The sequence below is a fragment of the Ananas comosus genome, linkage group 3 (genome assembly GCF_001540865.1).
Source record: "Ananas comosus cultivar F153 linkage group 3, ASM154086v1, whole genome shotgun sequence".
NCBI lineage: Eukaryota > Viridiplantae > Streptophyta > Magnoliopsida > Poales > Bromeliaceae > Ananas > Ananas comosus.
The window spans coordinates 1,968,064-1,987,317 of record NC_033623.1 but is presented as its reverse complement, the minus strand read 5'-3'; the positions used below and the strand labels follow the sequence as shown (position 1 = coordinate 1,987,317).

At 36.9% G+C, this 19,254-nt stretch overlaps 2 protein-coding genes across 8 annotated transcripts; one reads left to right on the top strand and one right to left on the bottom strand.

The window, feature by feature from the left end:
• Positions 334 to 11,816, top strand: LOC109707563 (phosphoglycerate kinase-like). Of its 7 annotated transcripts, XM_020228919.1 has the most exons (15): positions 334 to 478; positions 4,603 to 4,763; positions 4,858 to 4,943; positions 5,758 to 6,028; positions 6,282 to 6,415; positions 6,500 to 6,625; positions 7,468 to 7,753; positions 8,043 to 8,110; positions 8,449 to 8,700; positions 9,356 to 9,431; positions 9,951 to 10,027; positions 10,104 to 10,153; positions 10,387 to 10,471; positions 10,949 to 11,047; positions 11,504 to 11,816. In XM_020228919.1, the coding sequence occupies exons 2-15, from the start codon at positions 4,625 to 4,627 to the stop codon at positions 11,705 to 11,707; spliced, it is 1,953 nt and encodes a 650-aa protein (XP_020084508.1). In that variant the 5' UTR covers positions 334 to 478; positions 4,603 to 4,624; the 3' UTR covers positions 11,708 to 11,816. The 7 variants fall into 7 exon arrangements, with proteins under 7 accessions (XP_020084508.1, XP_020084509.1, XP_020084507.1 ...); XM_020228920.1 differs by having other exon boundaries at positions 5,814 to 6,028; positions 6,282 to 6,625; XM_020228918.1 differs by having other exon boundaries at positions 6,282 to 6,625; positions 8,103 to 8,110.
• On the bottom strand, positions 11,850 to 17,964 carry LOC109707564 (ras-related protein RABF1). Its single transcript, XM_020228923.1, has 8 exons — positions 17,708 to 17,964; positions 15,776 to 15,852; positions 14,807 to 14,890; positions 14,533 to 14,627; positions 13,708 to 13,813; positions 12,599 to 12,688; positions 12,403 to 12,489; positions 11,850 to 12,091 (listed from the first exon to the last, which is right to left on the bottom strand). The coding sequence occupies exons 1-8, from the start codon at positions 17,730 to 17,732 to the stop codon at positions 12,050 to 12,052; spliced, it is 606 nt and encodes a 201-aa protein (XP_020084512.1). The 5' UTR covers positions 17,733 to 17,964; the 3' UTR covers positions 11,850 to 12,049.

Genomic DNA, 19,254 nt, shown 5'->3' with positions numbered 1-19,254 from the left:
TTTCGTCAGCTTTTTCGTTAATATTTTATTAAATTATATACAAAAAAATTTCAAATACTTCACCTAGGTTTATCGAATATTCACTTTAGTACCTTTTAGTTTTAACTTTATCACTGATTTAATGAAACAAATTAGTGAAATCGATAATAAAAAGATAAAAATAAAACCACATGACATTAAATTGATACACTTTAAATCACAGGATACTAAAATGAGATAGTGTGAGACTACAGGGTGGTATTCGAAGTTTTCCCTAATAATAATAATAATAATAACAACGAAATATCTTATCCGGGTTGGCTCCGTTTAGTTTTCTACTTTGGGATCCGAATAGTGAACGCTCCATACCCATCCATAATCCATTTCACCACCTGTTGAAGCCTCAAATCCCCCTCTCTCTCTCTCCCCTCTCTCTACCTCCGCGAAGAGGAAACAGCGTCGCAGACGAAGAGCGAAGCGCCTCACGCGCTCGAGGTAGGTATGTGCTTAATAGTTTGGTATTGCTGCGGCTAAAATCACTTATTTGTAACCTTGATTTTGAGGCATTTTGTAGCTTTCGACGCATAAAAGAAAAGGACGCAGTTGTATTTAGTTTTGAACTCCGTAGTAGAGTCTATAGAAGCGCAAAGAGTTTGGGACTTGGGAGCATGTGTGCGGAGGACTCGTTTGGCATTGCTTTCATTTTCTTTTAATGAAAATTTTACTAGAAAGGGTGTGGGAGTGGAGGGTGTGATTTGGAGCGTAGACGTAGTAGTAGTAGTAATAATAATAACTGGACTTAAGCATTCTGTGCAAGTGATTTGGACACAACGAGTTATTAGTGGACTTAAGTATTCCGGGCCAGTGATTTGGACGCAACGAGTTATTAGTGGACTTAAGCATTCTGTGCCAGTGATTTGGATGCAACGAGTTATTAGTACCAGCGGGCTGAATCGTTACATTTGCTATCAGAGCTGATTTACTGGCCGGAAGTATGAAATGACTCTCACATCGAGTTATTAGTGCCGGTGGGCTGGATCGTTGCATTTGCTATCAGATTTGATTTAACAGTCAGAAGTATGAAATGAGTCTTATATCATCTAATGATCTTGGATTTGGAAAAAAGACCTGACAAGGTCGTCAATGTCTAAATAGGAGAGTCTGCGACGACTCAATAATCCCTGCAACACCTCAATAATCCTACATTGGATGAGAAAAGACATATGGTTGGAAATACAAGGGCTTGGGAACCCAGTAATAACAATTCTTTGATAAAAATGTATAGAATCTACTTGAACTATGCTACCCAATCTTTCAAAATTTTGATTTTACTATCCAACATTTCAATTTTTATTTGATTTGATTTAGTCAACGATACTTTGATGTCAAAATTCAAGCTAATTACTTAGTTTAATAAATTTATAATTGCGAGAATTGTATGAAGTAAACTAACTAAACCTGTAAAGATAAACGACGTGTTTAAATTTTGAAGTTAAAGTACTGATTCAAATCAAACAAATTGACATGTTGGATAATAAAATCAAAATTTTAAAAGATTGAGCTGCCAACTAAAAATGGTCCAAAGTTCAGGTTAGTTTTGTACATTTTTACCTAATTCTTTCTTAGGAAGCTCTTTCCCCTATGACATAAGGAGCTTTTGCTTATTTAATCCTAGCTACTATTCAAAATTTTCAAATTTACTCTGAAATTACCAAAATACCCGTCTAAACCTCAATTTCTCTTAGTAAACCCTAGAGGCTTTGGAGATATTTGAAGGAATTTTTAGAAATCAATAAGGGTATTTTTGTCAGCCAGCGGTATATTAGATAATTTTGAAGTTTTGAAGGATGTATCAGATATTATCCTTTTACTAAGAGGTGGATGTATCTTTTTCAACTGGAATGGGATGAAGCACATTTCTTTACATATCTATCTATATAAGGTTTATTATAACTTCCAGTAGACAATGATAAAAGTGAAAAAGTTTCACTTTTACAAGTCACGGCCAAAAGTGATTTTAAACCTATATTCAAGACTTTTTCTTTAACATTAAGCCAGGAATTTTATTAACAATTTCTGGCTTAATGTTAAAATTAATGTACTTAATGATTCTCTTTAATACTTTGTGAAGAGTTATCAATAAGTATATATATACTTATATATATATAAGTATATATATAAGTATATATATATATATATATATATATATATATATATATATATATATAGAGTAGAGCTTATATGCTTTTAAAAGCATAGCCCCATCTATGCTTGTGAATATTTTACCATAGGATTGCCTCAAGATTCATGCTGTACAAAAGGCCCACTAATAGCTGTTTGGACCTTTCCGTTTCTCTCTCTCTCTCGTTTTCTTCTCACTTACACAAAACCCATTACCTCAAAACCCATCCTCCCAAAACCCACCAGGCCAACCTCCGAGCGCCGCATCGCCTTTCCACATCGTGACCTGCTCCGGGCCCGTCCTCCACTCTCGCAAAGCGCGGCACGTCCCCTCATCGCGAGCTTACTGGCACCTCCCGATCGCCGAAACAGTGACGCCGTCGAGAGCGCCGCGTCACCTCACATCATGTGCCGCGGATGGGGAGGCAGCCGGTGCTCATGAGGTGGAGGCGGCCGCCGCGCACGAGGTACAAGCGACGCGGGACTCTTCGATCGGCACTCGCGAGGGGGAGGCGGCCGTCGCGCACGAGGTGGAGGCGATGTGGCGCTCGGGAGGTTGGCCTATGGGTTTTGGGGAGGATGGGTTTTGAGGGTGACGGGTTTAGGGAAGCGAAAGAGAGAGTGTGTGTCAGTCAACAAAGAAAACGTGAGAGAGAGAGAGAAATGGAAAGGTCCAAACGGCTGTTAGTGGGCTTTTTGTACAGCACGAATCTCGAGGCAATTCTATGGTAAAAATTCACAAGCACAGATGGGGCTGTGCTTTTAAAAGCATATAAGCCCTACTCTATATATATATAGAATTGAGCTCATATGCTTTTAAAAGTACCAAGTTATTGGTGCTTGTAGATTTTTGGCCATTAGATTAAGGGATGTGCGGTTAGGATGATGTGGGCCCCTAGGGTTGAGTGGGTGGTTGGTTGAATAGTATAATCAAACGGTTGAAAATGATCAGAGGAGTAGATCTAACAGTAAAAAATTTACAAGCACCAAGTGTTTGGTGCTTTTATAAGCACCATAGCTGGATATATATATATATATATATATGAGTTGAGCTAGAATACTCTCAAAAGCACCAAGGGAGTGGTGCTTTTCAGTTTTTAACCATTGGATGGAGAGATGTAGGGTTGAGATGATAGTGGTAAGTGGTGGTAGGTGGAATAGTGTTTGATCCAAAGATTATTAGTAATCAAGGAGTAGATCCAAGGGTTAGAAACTCAAAAACACCAAGGGGTTGGTGCTTTTGAGAGTATTCTAGCTCAATTCTATATACATAGAGTAGAGCTTATATGCTTTTAAAAGCACAGCCCCATCTGTGCTTGTGAATTTTTTACCATAGGATTGTCTCGAGATCCATGCTGCTGTACTAGGGGTATAATAGATGTCTTCACCTTTCCATTTCTCTCTCTCTCTCACGTTTTCTTTGTTGACTGACACACTCTCTCTCTCTCTTTCTCTTCCCCAAACCCATCACCCTCAAAACCCATCCTCTCCAAAACCCACAGGCCAACCTCCCGAGCGCCGCGTCGCCTCCACCTCGTGCGCAACGGCCGCCTCCCCCTCGCGAGTGCCGATCGAAGAGTGCCACATCGCCTCTACCTCGTGCGCGGCGGCCACCTCCACCTCACGAGCACAGGCCGCCTCCCCCCCCCCACGCACGAGGTGGAGGCAATGCGGCGCTGTTTGACCGGCACTGCGACGGGGAGGTGGCCGCACTCGCGAAGGGGAGCGGCCGTCGCGCACAAGGTGGAGCGATGCGGCGCTCGGGAGGTTGGCCTGTGGGTTTTGGGGGATAGGTTTTGAGGGTGATAGGTTTGGGGAAGAAGAAAAGAGAGAGGAGAGAGAGTGTGTCAGTCGACAAAGAAAAAGTGAGAGATGAGAGAAACGGAAAGGTCCAAACGGCTGTTAGTGGGCTTTTGTACAGCACGAATCACAAGGCAATCCTATGGTAAAAAATTCACAAGCATAGATGGGTTGTGCTTTTAAAAACATATAAGCTCTACTCATATATAATATTATATATATATAATATATATTATACTATTAATATATATAGAGCTAGGCTGGTATACTATCGGTAGCACAGAGGTCTCCGTGCTACCAAGTTGTTTTCAATGATGCGGCTTCCAAATCGACGATCGGCTCCGTTAGACTTGATCTACACTATTGAAAGTATTTGGAAACTAAATTTCATAATTTTTCGACATCATTTGGCTAGTGATCAAAAGGTTTCAAAATTGACAATTTTGATGGTCGATGTGATGCGTTTGTGAATTTAACGATATAAAACAATCCAAATTTGATGATTTTTTTTAGAAAATTCTTTTCACTATTTAGAGTAAGATCAGTACCTCTGTCTTAAATTCAAGTCTCTTTTATCATCATTATTTTATTGTGTTTAATTCTTATCTTATCTTTATACTTTTTTTTTTTTTGGCTAAAAAGGTCAGAGTTCAATTGAGTCAGGATGAGTCAGCATTTAACAATGCTGCACACATTAAACTTTCCTGATCAATCTCATTCTAAGTTTGTTAAGCTTACATCATGCCTCCAATACAATTATGCTGCTGGATCGCAGGTCTGCAGAGAGATTCTCTTTAGATTAGGTAAATGGGCAAATACATTACTATGATTTGCATAATTATAATTCCTTAGCTTGTCAAGTTTTATGTTATTTTTCTCCCTTCTTGTTATATCCAGTTAATTTGAGATCTCACCGTCCACGATGCAAATTTTTTTGTTTGCAAGTAGCACATTCAACAAAGGCAGGTCATGTTCAGAAAGAGGTATCTTGAAGTAACTTTTCAAAATTTTGATTCTTGTTATAGATATTTGAATAATATGTTTGACATGTGCAAGCTGACATCTTGAATGAAACTGAGCACTTTGAAACCAATTTATGAATTTCAACAGAAGGTTTTGTAGATGTAATCTACTACCATCATCGGATGCTTTATAAGTTGTTTTAAGCTTTAACTACTACGCAATGATTCCAATGCAGGTTTGGCATTAACAGTCAAATTAGAAAAATTACGTAGCATTAACCATGACTAAACTGTTTCAGTATTGAATATTAACTCCTTATGGAACTAATTGCTGTCCATTTTAGCGGAGATCAAAGGCGTTATACCTACAATATTTACCATTATGCATATGTGTGCGGCATAGGCTAGAGTCCTTGTCAATGTTTGCTTTCAAAAGTGTATAGTGAAAGGAGATATAGATATTCTTGTGGCAATCATATTTATCAAACTTTAGTTGATATAAAAGGTGGTTGAGATTGTGAGTTGGATATCTTCTCATCTTGCTATGCAAGGAGCTGGAACATTTAATGTTGTGGTGCTTCCTCATTGCAAATTGGAAACTGGCCGAAATCTACAACTGTTGACTCCCCGATTTGTTTCTGACTGCATGGCTTAATTACTGTCCTTTATATAGTTACTGCTAGCAGCGTGATTTTAAATCACTTATCTAGACCAAATTTTGCTACTCTGGAATGAAATATCTCCATTATCTAATATAAGATCTTGGTTCCTTAGTTTGTACCTTCATGATCTATGCTACATTTTTCTATAATCATTCATTTCTTTGTTTGATCAGGACACGGACTATGATAATATTAGGTTGAATTCACTTTTCCATGTACAAACCCTCAGGAACTTTCCTGTCGAAAAACTTTCTGGAGAAGTTGTTCTTGTGCGTCTTGATTCTACTGTCCTGTTAGAATCACTACCATCAGATTCGAGGAGTTTATCATTGAATAGAACCCTTGCAACCATTAAGCATTTGCATAATGCTGGAGCCAAAGTACTTTTAATCAGCAACTGGGGCCAATCTGCTGATCCCATGATTTCGTCAGAGTTTCTTGCAGGTCAGTTGAGACAACCGAACAATAAGTATTATTTATCTTTCCAATGACGATTGATATTTATAATTAGCTCAATGAAACCTCTGATCAGTCTTCAAATTAGTTTCTGTTAAGAACCTTGTTGGTCTGTAACAAGTTTGTATTTTTAGATTACTTACGGAGAAGTGTTTGGTCCAGAATCTTGACTTTATTATGTGAAATATTTTCTGACGATTCTTTACACTGAATGTTATTTTTAATTGAAACTTATTAACAGATTATTTGTCATCGCTTCTCCAACTAAAAGTTGTCCCGGCCAGTGGAGTTTCTAATTTCATGGAAGCCAATGCTGGAGAGTTACAGTATGCTGATATTTTTCTTCTTGACGACCTGGCAAAGCACAGAGAAGAGGTTTCTAATTGTCTCGAGTTCTCCAAGAAATTATCTTCTGGAGCCACTATCTTTGTTAATGATGCTTTCTCCTTGTCACATAAGATTCTTGCATCAACTGTTGGTGTTGCTCGGTTCTGCCATGCATCTATTGCGGGGTTCTGCTTTGAAGAGGAGCTAAATCAGCTACTGACGATCATCGACACCTCAAGACGACCATATTATGCAATTGTACAGCTGTAAATCTTTATTCATCTTTAGCATTTATTCATCACACAGGATGCGAACTATATATTTCGTTTCTTTGACGTTTGTTCTCGATGAACAGTAATAATTGTCGTGTACAATCCTTTATCTTACTTCTGCATTTCTTAGTAGGAAGGAACCATCTTTTGATATCATTCCATAGGATTGAACATAGCTAGGGAAGTGGAGTCTAATCCCACCGACCTACCTTTCTGCAAACCTTTTGTTTCACTTGTGTGCGTATTTATGGGGTTGGTAGGTGGTGAATGTCCTTGTTTTTGCCAGGAAGAGGAGGGAGGGGTGGCTTTGTGCTAAAGTAGAGTTAACCGCATAGATATTTGGTGTTCTGCATTACATTAACATGCAATCCTTCATCATAGACATGCAAGGAACCACTAGACCCAATGTAACAAATGCTGATGGAAAATTATCGTTCGCACACCAAACTCTTTTGGTATACCTTAGACATTTTTCTCGGGGTTCTTCCTGTGGCTTGGGCCTTCTTCCAGAATTGCCAACGCATGCACTGTGATGAAATTGGAGGCAGGCGTCTTTCCATGCGGATCAAAGTGTTAGCTTGAACTAGGAACCGTGAATGTTTTTGATACAAAATAGTATGTAAAGCATGACGAATGCCAAATCGACTATATAATGTGCTTTCCAAATAAAGGATATGCCTCACTAAAACTAGCTATCGTCCTTAATTTTTCTTCCTACATTGTTGTCCGGACAGGGTTTCTTACACTGATGAAATTCTTATATTACTCTCAACTTTTTCTTTCTTTATTTGTCTCGATTGCTTTTACTGAACCATACTATTGTTGCAGATTGGAGGGAGTAATTTCTCCAGAAAATCAGCTGCTCTGCATCATTTGGCTTCTAAATGTGATGGGCTAGTTTTCGTTGGCAAATTGGCATTTCAAGTTATGAAAGCCTTGGGACTTCCTGTTCCTGCATTTTGTGTAGAACAAAATGCTGTTGGGGAGGCACTAAAGCTGATTAAGCTTGCAGAGAGTAGGAAAATTCCAATGTATTACCCTGATGACTTTTGGTGTCTCAGCGACAGCAGTACCAAACCACTAGATATAGTCAGATCTGATGAAATAGTGAGTGGTGAGCCATTCCTCTTATGTTATGTCCCTTATGACTAATTAAATTCATGCTTAATCTTTTTCCACCGAGCCTTTTAGCCCATTCTGACTGTATACTCTTTGGTCTCAATGTCGATGTACTCTACTGTGTGCATTGCATTTGTTTCCTTAAATTAGGGTTTTGTTTTTTTCTTTTTGTTATTTTTTTTTTTTTTTTTTTGTCAATGCATGTGGGATTTCAACTTTTGGCATTTCTTCACTTAATTCTTTTATGTTAGATTTACTTGATATCTTAATTTGGTTTCTTTTAGGATGGACACCAGTTGACCTAGGACCATCATCACTGAAGAGAATTTCTTCCTTGATTTCAGGATGCAAGGTATGGTGTGCTTATTGGAGAAGGTAATTTTTGTATAGTACAGGCTACAGCTTATTTGAAATTCTCCCAGAAGCATTATGGTTTGTCAGTTTTCGTCATCTGGGTCTATTTCTCATAAGCGGAAATCTATCAAGATTTTCATGTTTCATACATAGTTTGCTCTTTTTATCGGATTGTTCGAGTTATAGAAAACTGCCTTAGTTGAAATTCAAGCCAGCCCAAGACTAAAAGTAGGAATAGTATTACCCTAATTGTCATTAAGCTGCTCTTTTACGCTGCTGATACTCTGTATGATTTCATTTTGGTAGTATCTCATTATCTCTGTTTACCTATTGCAGAAAATTTTGTGGGTCGGTTCTTCAGACTGTGGTTTATTAAAACGAAATACAGTCGGAGCATCAGAATTGGCTCAGATGCTTGAAACAACAAGAAAAAGTGGCTGCGATGTGATTGTTGTTGGTGGTGCAGCATGCAAGGCACTGGCTGGAATATCAACTTCTTCACCTCAGTATACAATGTTCCATAGTGCATCAGTTGTTTGGGAATTTCTCAAAGGAAGAACATTGCCTGGTGTCACGGCATTAGACAAAGTATGTTCATATTCAATCATTTAATTTCTTAATGTGGCATATAACTATTGGCAATAGCAGACATTTCAATTCATTATGAGGGTACCATGCATGAACGGCCGGCGCTCTAGTTTTCGTTATGATATTATTTGGATTGGGCTTATCTTTTCTCGTCACTTAGTACGCTATGGGGTATAATTGTTATTTCATGTTCATTATACCTTCTCATCACTTAATACCTTATGGGAGAGTAATTATCATGTGCCTTGTCGTGGACGATCTCAAAGAAAAGAATAACAGGAGATGTAGTTAGGAATTAACATTATCCAACGATCATGGGGAGCAATTTCATCTTGCAACTTTTGGTTAAAGGCTAAATTTGTGAGGATTAGTCAAAGTTTTATGATTTTTAATTAGATGTTGGTGGGTGCGCACACTGTCGGAAAAGACTAGGTAAAAATGCTATATAGTTAGTGGGTGTTCACTATCAAAATCTCATTTTACCTAGTATTTTTTTTTCTCTAGATGATACATACATTTTTATTGTTGTCTCTTTTTATTCATTCCATGTGAAAGTAACTTTTACATGTGATTGTATGAATTTTTTTATTGTTTGTTAGACTACTGGCAACTGTTTCGAACATCCTGCCGTTAAGTTATTTCTTCACACTTGCAGGCCTATCCACATGACATTAAATGGAATACTATCTTTAGCGATCCAACTCGGCCTTTAGTTGTTGATATTGGAAGTGGTATGATTCTCTTTTGCTATCGCAAGCAGGTCTTAGCTCATCTTGTTTCTTTTCTAAGTGCAAAAAGCATGAGATAGAATTGTTATCTGAGATACTTACATTGCTCGGCACTTGATAACGCATGTCAAAAACATGTTTGCAATTATTAAAGTTAAGAGATAAACGGTGATATGCTATTATCGAAGAACCTCTTCTGCATAGGCTGATGTCCACCCAATTATGACAGCATAAAATTCTGGCATTTTGGAAGTCGTTCTAGGGTTATTCTGAAACAACGGAGAAACTACTTTCATCTATATGAACCTTATTTGGAGCTCAACATTGACTCAGTATTGTTTGCATATATCTTTCATATCACATGTACAGACCTATTTAGATCTTGTATATACTATATATTTGCATATATCTTTCATATTCCTGATTCCTACGAGCGCACATTTGCGTTGTTTGTATAATGCAATATATAATGCATGGAGTTTCACTACCTTTTCTCACACTTCAACTTGCTTTAAAATATAGGAAATGGTCTATTTCTTTTCGAAATGGCTAGAAGATGGAAATATTCCAATTTTCTTGGGCTTGAGATTAATGAAAAGGTATAATGCCTATTCTATAAATTTGTTGCTCAGAAAATGCTGTTCCTTCATTCTAATGCCCTCCCAATTTTTGCAGCTTGTTACGCGATGCCTAGATTATGTGCTTCAATGCAACCTGAAGAATGTGTAAGCATCTTTTCTGAGCTAAACTTCATGTTTAATTTTTCCAAACTCTCCTCCAGTTTTGTCCAGAAAAATCCGGTTGCGAGGCCTTACTAAGCCTTATTCTCCGATAAGAAATTGTGTATTTGAGCCAAGACTCGTTTCGGGCATTTATAAATGTGGTCATATTTTGTTGGCTATTTATTTCTCTTATGCAACTGTTTAGATCTGACGGCTTTTCTTTTCGTTTTTCTTAGACATTTCATATCCGCCAATGCAACTTCTACATTTCGCTCTATAGTTTCAAGTTATCCTGGAGACTTGGTTCTCGTCGCAATACAGGTATGAACTGTGAGTGTTTATGAATGTTCAACTTTTTTTTTTTTTTTGCTCATCGCAATACTACTTCTTTGCTTCGCCTGAGATAAACCTAAGCATCTCTTTTTTTATGCCTATTAATGTACACATCTGTTTCTTGTATGCTTACAATACCTTTTTTTTCCGATGCCGAGTACCTTTTTTTTGTGTGTCTTAGCATTCTTTCTCAGAAACAGTGGAACTATATGGTCAGAAAATTATGCTCTACCATCTTACCTTGACTCATCTTTCGACAACTCTGTCATTGTGTGAAGTAATATTGTTCTTTAAATGAGCTTCAATTGTGTAGTTTCAAATAGTTATCTGCAATAAGAACACTTCAATCTCTTCCTCCGACATAGATGAAGTTGCTTCCCCTTCTTTGGAAAATTAACCCTGAAGAAGATTTTATAACGATTAGTACTTTTGGTTTTGCATTGATGAATCTATCTTCTTTATTAGTGCCCAAATCCTGATTTCAATAAAGAAGAACATCGATGGAGGATGGTGCAGAGAATACTTGTCGAAGCAATCATCGATCTTCTTGTAACCAGTGGAAAGGTATGTTTGTGTTTCTCAAATCTACATTTTCTTTACTTTCCACGCATGTATGTTCTGATTCGAAGCACTTTTCGCCTCACAAGAGCTCAATAAGTGAGTTTCTTCTTGTCGAATTCTGAAACCAGTGTTATGAGACAAAGTACCACTGGGAAACCAATTTCCATGTTCCGAAAGTGAATTAGGCTTTCTTGCGAACACATTAAGAACCGTTCAGGCCTCGATACTTGTAAGAATCCATAGCATTTAAACTGGACGATCCGTACCATTAGATGTGATCCGGAGAATATGAAGTTTCCAGCAAACTGAAACGCTTGATTTGTGAAATCTAATGCCTAAAAAGATCTAGCGGTCTCGAAAATTGACAATTTTCACATCTGATGCAATGTGTTTGATTCTAAGAGTCCTATTCCAATTGAATAAGCTCTTCAAACTTTTTCAATTTCGTGAATCTTTCAGGTATTCCTGCAGTCCGACATCGAGGCTGTTGCCATCAGAATGAAAGAGCAATTCATTCTGTATGGGAAGGGGGAAGTGTCTGTGGATGGGGGCGACGGAACGGAATGGATCGACGAGAATCCTCTCGGCGTTCGCTCGGACTGGGAGCGGCACGTCATCGGGCGCGGAGCTCCCATGTATAGAACAATTCTCATAAAAGCTTGAAGGAAAATGAAATGAGCATTACTGTAGCCCATTTTGTAATATCTTTCATGTTTTATGTAACTAATATTTCTACTCTTACGAAACTTGATTTACAATGGAGCTAGAATTTCATCGGCGCGACTCATCAAGAAAGACGCTTAGATTTATGAGAGACAAATAGAAAGTACCTTGATAGAGTGGCCCAATACAAGTGCATTCTTTCGCAAATAAGAAACTACAAGACATAATATAACATCTTAAAACAAGAATATCAGGTAACCAGAGGATATAGATGACATATCTAGCACATTTATATATCAATTGTACACTGTAAGAAACCACTGCATTTAGTAGGCAAAATAATCAGGATGAGGATGGTGTCCGCGGCAACCTCTTCGCAATCTCCTGGAATACAGCAAGAAAAAGAAAAATGCAAAGAGCAGTTCCACAAAGGAAATGTCGCCACAACAAGAAATGCGAGTAAACGTGCTCGGGTGCTTATCTGATGATGTTGCATGAGACTTGGCGACGGTTAAAAATAGAAAGAAAACAAGTGTAACACTATTTATGATGCAAGCCAACAGAAAGCATATCAAGCCAAGGAAGGTGACAAGGAGAAACAAGTGCAGGGTTAACATTCTCCATAAGCACGCGTAATTACATTTACTAACATAGAAAGTGAAAACTATGGTAGTTGAGTCTTTATTAATATGTACCTCAAAGAGTTGGTTTATGTTATCAGCCGTCTTTGCCGATGTCTCGATAAAGAACATACCATTCTTCTCTGCATACTCTAGGGCATCCTGCGGAACGGGAAAAAACAAAATGACAATGTTATGAAGATCAGCCTTTCATATCATAATTAATAGAAAGGAAAATAAGCAACTGTCGCAGCAGAAAAGGCCATCATACTTGAGCAGATACACTTCGATTTTCATGAAGATCAGCCTTGTTACCGACCAAAGCCATGACGATGTCAGGACTGCCATGCTTCTGAAGTTCCTGCAAGGCACAAAGCATAATAAGTTTATTCATAAAGTATGCCAATTTAATAAGCACATTGGAACAGACAAGAACAGAGGGAAAGAAAAATGGTGAATACACGGTAATAGACAAGAAGAGAAGGGATGGACATAAGATATATACATACATATACAGAATTTCATATCTTCCATATTCATGTACATAAACCTGTAGTTTGTGTATACATAAACATTTATATTTTTCTTTTCCTTTTCTGTGTGACTGTGAGTGAGTGAGAGAGAGAACCAAATATTAACGCATGTCAGCTATTAATAAACGGGATAAATAAAGCGGGCGCACAAGAGAGAGAGAGAGAGAGAGAGAGAGAGAGAGAGAGAACCAAATATTAAAGCATGTCAGCTAATAATAAACTGGATAAATAGAGCAATGTAGTGATAAAGATGCCTGGAATGTCTTTGTAGTCATTTCTTCATTGACATTACAAAATATATGAAGTGAAACCTTTCCTAATATAACAGTATACCTTGTTATTCATAAGATACACATAACCATAAAGGATATGTTTTATGTCTAGATTGCTGCCCATTCTGCATAAATCTGTTGGAGATTTCATCCGCAGCAGAAAATAAGGGGGATTAGGTCGAAGAGGAAAAGAATAAATCAAACAGATAAGACAATAAAAGAAGGCGGGAACAAAAAGGGAGAACAAAGAGAGGGCGGCAATATGATTCTTATTCTCAATCTCCTTAAAGGAAACTACCCATGGAAAGTTACAAAATGTCAGAATAGCAATCACCAAGAAAGCTTATAAAGCTTCAACTAATTTAACTATATCCACCATCCAAACTTGCGGAATCAGCTTCCACCAATTCGCAGAAGTACAGCATTCTATGTTGGCAAAAGTATAACAACGCAGTGACAAAATTGATAAGGATTTAGAAGGAAAATAACTGTGATATATCAAGAATAAAGTAAAGAACTGTTACAAATTATAAAGAAACTAGTACTTTTTTTTTGAGAAACAATTCCTGCAATACCTTAACCCAATATTGAGCTTTGCTGAATGACTCTGGGCTAGTTATGTCATACACAACAACTGCGACAGCAGCTCCTCGGTAGTAAAGAGGTGCCAATGCAGCATATCTAAAAAAGAATATTAGTTTTCTTTAATTCATAAACAAAGATTCTATACGCTACTCATAATGGACCCAATTTAGTAGATATGGTAATAACAAAGGACGATAGCCAAAAAAAAAAAAGGTCTCATCTTTCAATACATGATCACAATCCAAAAGTCATGTGCTCATTTTTTTCTGAAAGAAATCTACTAAATTGGGTCCATTATGAGTAGCGTATAGAATCTTTGTTTATGAATTAAAGAAAACTAATATTCTTTTTTAGATATGCTGCATTGGCANAAAAAAAAAAAGGTCTCATCTTTCAATACATGATCACAATCCAAAAGTCATGTGCTCATTTTTTTCTGAAAGAAATCTACTAAATATAAACCTACAAAAATATTTTCTTATATCCCAAGAAAATCTTAAATTTCATGTGTTCTTCCATAACTTAATTTCTTATTATCTTTCTACATAACAAAATATGCCCCTCTTTAAGAAACTCTTTCTAATTAAAAATCATGCCCCTTTCAAGAAACTTTTCCGAATGTAAAATCAACTATTCCCCATGAATTAGAGGACTACTGATTATAAAATAAAAGTTACTTTTGAAAGAAAGTGCACTTGCGAGGGGCATATTTGGACAATCCATATTTCACAGCAGTAACAATGTAGTGCAGGGACATATATGTAAAAGCCCAGTTGAGATTTTTGAACTTTAGCTACGATTGTTAAATAAAGTACCTCTCCTGTCCAGCAGTATCCCATATTTCAAATTTCACTGTGGTGGAATCTTGTAATGCTAATGTTTGTGATAAGAATGATGCGCCGACAGTTACCTAAAGCAATTAAGAACCAATAAGAGTCAAAAATAGTTGCAGCAAACATAGAAGAAACCATCCCACAACGATGGTGTAGAAGCACTAGGACAGAAACTTAATATGTTCATTGATTAGCATTTATAAGGTGATTATTGGAAAATTATTCAGTAATCTATGCAAAGTCACAGAAATTTCACCTTGGAGGAAGGGTCAAATTGACCACGAACAAAGCGAAGAACGATACAGCTCTTACCGACTCCTGAATCACCTAACAATACCAACTGCGATAAAGAAATTTAATCAGTCAGTCTGAAAGTCAGCAAAATTGTGTGACCGAGGACATAATCCATGCACTAAGAGGTCCAAATCGAAAACCTTATTAACATCTATTAACAACAGATGGAAGAGACCATCATGTTGTCATTTGTTAGAACAACTCTTCAAACATGCGAAAGCCATTCTTAGAAGAAATAGATATTGTCAAGCTAACCACTATGATATCAGAAAAATTAGCAACACATATGCAACAGGTAATCCACTGTACAATATCATTGGACAAAGAAGTATACTAAAAAGAATAGCAGCAATGTCCTGTTAACCCTCACACTTACCGATCATCATTTTTTAAAAAAACTAATTTATCCTGTTAAACTATATGTTGACAAGCCATTCTATCCCACATCTTACCCATACATATCCATATATAACCACCTCTACCTATTGAAAGCTCAGAAATGTGAAATTATAGATTTAATGAGATTACAATCTACCTAATGATCAGCCAAGCAATGGTGAAATCCTCCCATGTCTCCACTGTAACTACAACCCAATAATACTAGCAACATGAGAAATGCTATCTATAAGATTGCAAGCCAAAGGCCTTCGACAAATATGCGAGAATTCATGTCTTTTCTGGCAAGCATCTTTATGATATCTACTATTTTACTCTCTTATATTAAGCAAAGGCTACAATGTTACGCTTCTTGTGCTTATTTCTGTATGGAAGAAAAGTTTTTAATAAGCTTTTCAGAAACAATATAGGCAAGACTAACAAAAATTCTTCTTTGAAACAGAGAATGGATTATGAAATGCAGAGAACAGGTAGAAACTATAAAAATTGGCCAACAGTAAACTATACAGGCATACGAGAAGTCGAATGAACATGCCTTGACGCGCAGGTTCTTTGAGTCCGTAACTGTAGAGCTTTCATTGCCCAAACTGCTCAGTGGCCCCGCATTCTTTGCTGAGTAGTACATATAATTGATAAGTTATTAATAGTCCCTATAAGTGGACATTGTTTGAGTCTAAAGAGTATATACTGAATATGATAATGCCACAAATTAAACAATGACAAGATAACAAAGCTCATAAAAAAAAGGATAAACGAGAAACTACAATTCAAAATCGATAATATTTTTCCCAACATTCCTTCCAATCTACATTTTGCATTTACTAAATTAAACAAAAGGCTAGTAGCATAGGCATCATATATCTTGATGATGTGACAAATATAGTAGAAATCACATACTTTATTTTTCTAGAAAATGTGAATAAAGTAAAGCAGGCTATAAAATAGACAAAGACATATAGATATACATAGACGCATATTTAAATATACATATCTTCAAAGAGAGTAAGTTCGGTGTACGCTGAAAATGATTTGGCTTAAAATTCTTCCTTCTCAAAATCATCCTACAAAATTTGAATTAATCGTTTCTAATGCCGGATGGGATCTAAAGTTTTTGAAGGTACTATTAACCTGTTGGATATCAATGTCACGCATTGGGGTATTGGGTGATTCTAAATGCAAAGTCATTGCTCCTCAGTGCATGCACTCTCTTGAATTCAACATTCAATTGTTAAACTTCACATCAATCCCTCGATTAATACAACCGTAATTATCCGTTGTGTGTTCCAGTATCTTTCACACTGTTCCCAGACTAAAATCTGCTGCTAAAAACTTTCAAAGTTCAAAAATCTCTTACAAGTCCCAAATGGCTGCTTTAAAAGGGGGGAAATGTAAAGAGAATCTATTACCCAATAAACTTCGTGGCTCTCAAAAAGGATCGGATACTGATCTAACCACCAATATCAATCCAGCACCAGTCCACAAGCTCATTTGCTTTTTTAAGTGTTAATTAAAGGTACAGTCCAAGACTCGATTACACTAATTAGCATCCTATTCAAACCACAGAAGAAGCTGACAGCCCTATAATTTGAAGAACTAAACACCTCGATTTTTTCCTATGCCAAGGTTTAGCACCACATTTCTTTGTTGTTCAAATAATAGTATCTAGGGCAAATTACATCACTGATCACTCAACTTATCACCGAGTTGCATTTAGGCCACCAAACCTTCAACTTGTTGCAATTGAATGACCGAGCTACAATTTTTGTTTCAATCAGATCACTCTCTTGGGCTCCGTTAAATTTCAGGGGGATGACGTTATTGGATTCGCCGGCGCTAACCACAATTCCAAAAGCTCGAGCTATTTCAATGGGGACAACCAATTCACTCAAAGCATACAAATACAGCTCTCACAAATCTCGATTGTGACTTGGCCCGATCCGGCCTCCGCCACATGGGCAAGATGCTGGCTCCGCCAGCACCTGCACAAATTGCAACATGCGAGAATCAAACCCGTGATCTGCTCTAATACAACTTGATGGATCATCAACAGGCAACCAATTCACTTCAAACCTACAGGCACAACATCCACGGGTCTCGATCGTAACTTTCCCTAACCCAGCATCCACGGGTCTCGATCGTAACTTTCCCTAACCCAACCTTAACACTTGATTTCACGGATTACAGCTATCACATCATCTCTATAATGAAACGACATGAAAACTGAATCTACAGCTACATCATCCATCCTTGCTACGGAAATTAAACAAACCGAGAATCAATCACCTAATTTCACAAGTAATTAAGCAAATCCTTGCTACGGAAATTAAACAAACTGAGAATCAATCACCTAATTTCACAAGTGATTAAGCAAATTGTGAGATTTACACGATTAAATCGGTGGATTGATTTGCCAATGAAGAACATAGGGAGGGGTAAAAGAGGGGAGGATGAGGGGAATGGAGAGAACCTGGGAGCGAGGAGGAGCAACCCATGGCGTCGCGCGACGGCGAAAATCGCGGTGCGGGGAGGAGAAGCGAGGACCGAATATTATATCTATATATAAATAAAAATAAATAAAAATTGGCTGGGAAGAGGGGGAAAAAAGGGAGGAAAAAAAAAAAAATGGTCCGAAGAGGAAAGTGGGATTGGGCGTGTTCGTCTCTTCGTTCCTCGGAGCTCCCGCAATGCGATCTCCTGTTTCGCACGTGTCCCTCGTGAACATCTTTCTATGTATAGGATGGATGGGTGCTTTGAGAATTGAGATCGGATCGCTATTCCAGTAAACGAGTCGAACACGAATATTTCGGCTTTCTCTAGTAAACAACTCGAATACGAGTTGGACTCAGCTCATTCATGTTAGACTCATAATAGTTTAAATATATATATATATATATATATATATATATATATATATATATATATAGGCTAATGCTACTATCCTATTAATAGGATAGGAGCACTTGTCCTATCAAGTTGTTCTGTATGATCGAGATTCCGAATCAATGATCGGAATCGTTGAAGTTGATCTAGAGTATTTGAAATATCTAGAAACTAAATTTCATAAATTTTGATAANTTGTTTCTATTTTAGAGATAAAAAAAAATTAAATAAATTTTGAATTAAAATATAAATTCACAGTAGATTTTTTTCGGTTGGTAAAAATTTAGATAAGTATATTTTTTTATTTTAGAGATAAAGAGAAAATTATTTATTTTGTGTAAGAAAAGAGGAATTAATTTTTTTTCCGCCAAAGTATGGGTCTATCTACCGACCGAAATTTAAAATACGTGATTTTATATATAGTATATAGATATATAAATAAATAATTATATAAATTATACCGATTTAATTATTTGATTTTAGTTCAATATTATAAATATAAAGTACAATTCAATTATAAAACGACCCTTGTATATATAAATGGGTCGAAGATCATATCAAAAACTAACAGATAAAACGTCATAAATTTATTTCCCATATATATTTTTTTCTAATTTTTTTAACTTATTCTCCATGAGTAAGCTAACCCGATTTGAATTTTCCGGTTTGATATTTAAAAAAGTGAGCTCGTGTTAGGCTGGTTTATAAAAAGAGCCAAACACGAGCCCGGCCCGGCTCGCTTGTGTTCGGCTCATTGACACCCTTATGGAGGGGTATAAATGGAGGGTGTAAACGGTGGAATACGATCGAATTCTTGATTTGGATAAACTCTGGTTTGTTTTTGTATTTTTAAAATTATTTTTACTTTGTCAATTCTATGATTTAAAGTTGTGCTTTATTTAGCCCAAGCCCTTTATTTTATTTAGAAACGGTCCAGGCCAGGGCCAGGCCTAAAGCCTGATATCCATGAGGCTATGTTCGGACCCACTGCGTGCATTTATCAAATAGCACATATATATTTATATTATATCAAATGAAAATAAAATATTTATTTGGAGAAACTTCAAATACCCCCTTATGGTTTCGCACGTTCTTACTTTAGTATCATGTGATTTAAAATGTATCAAGTTAGTA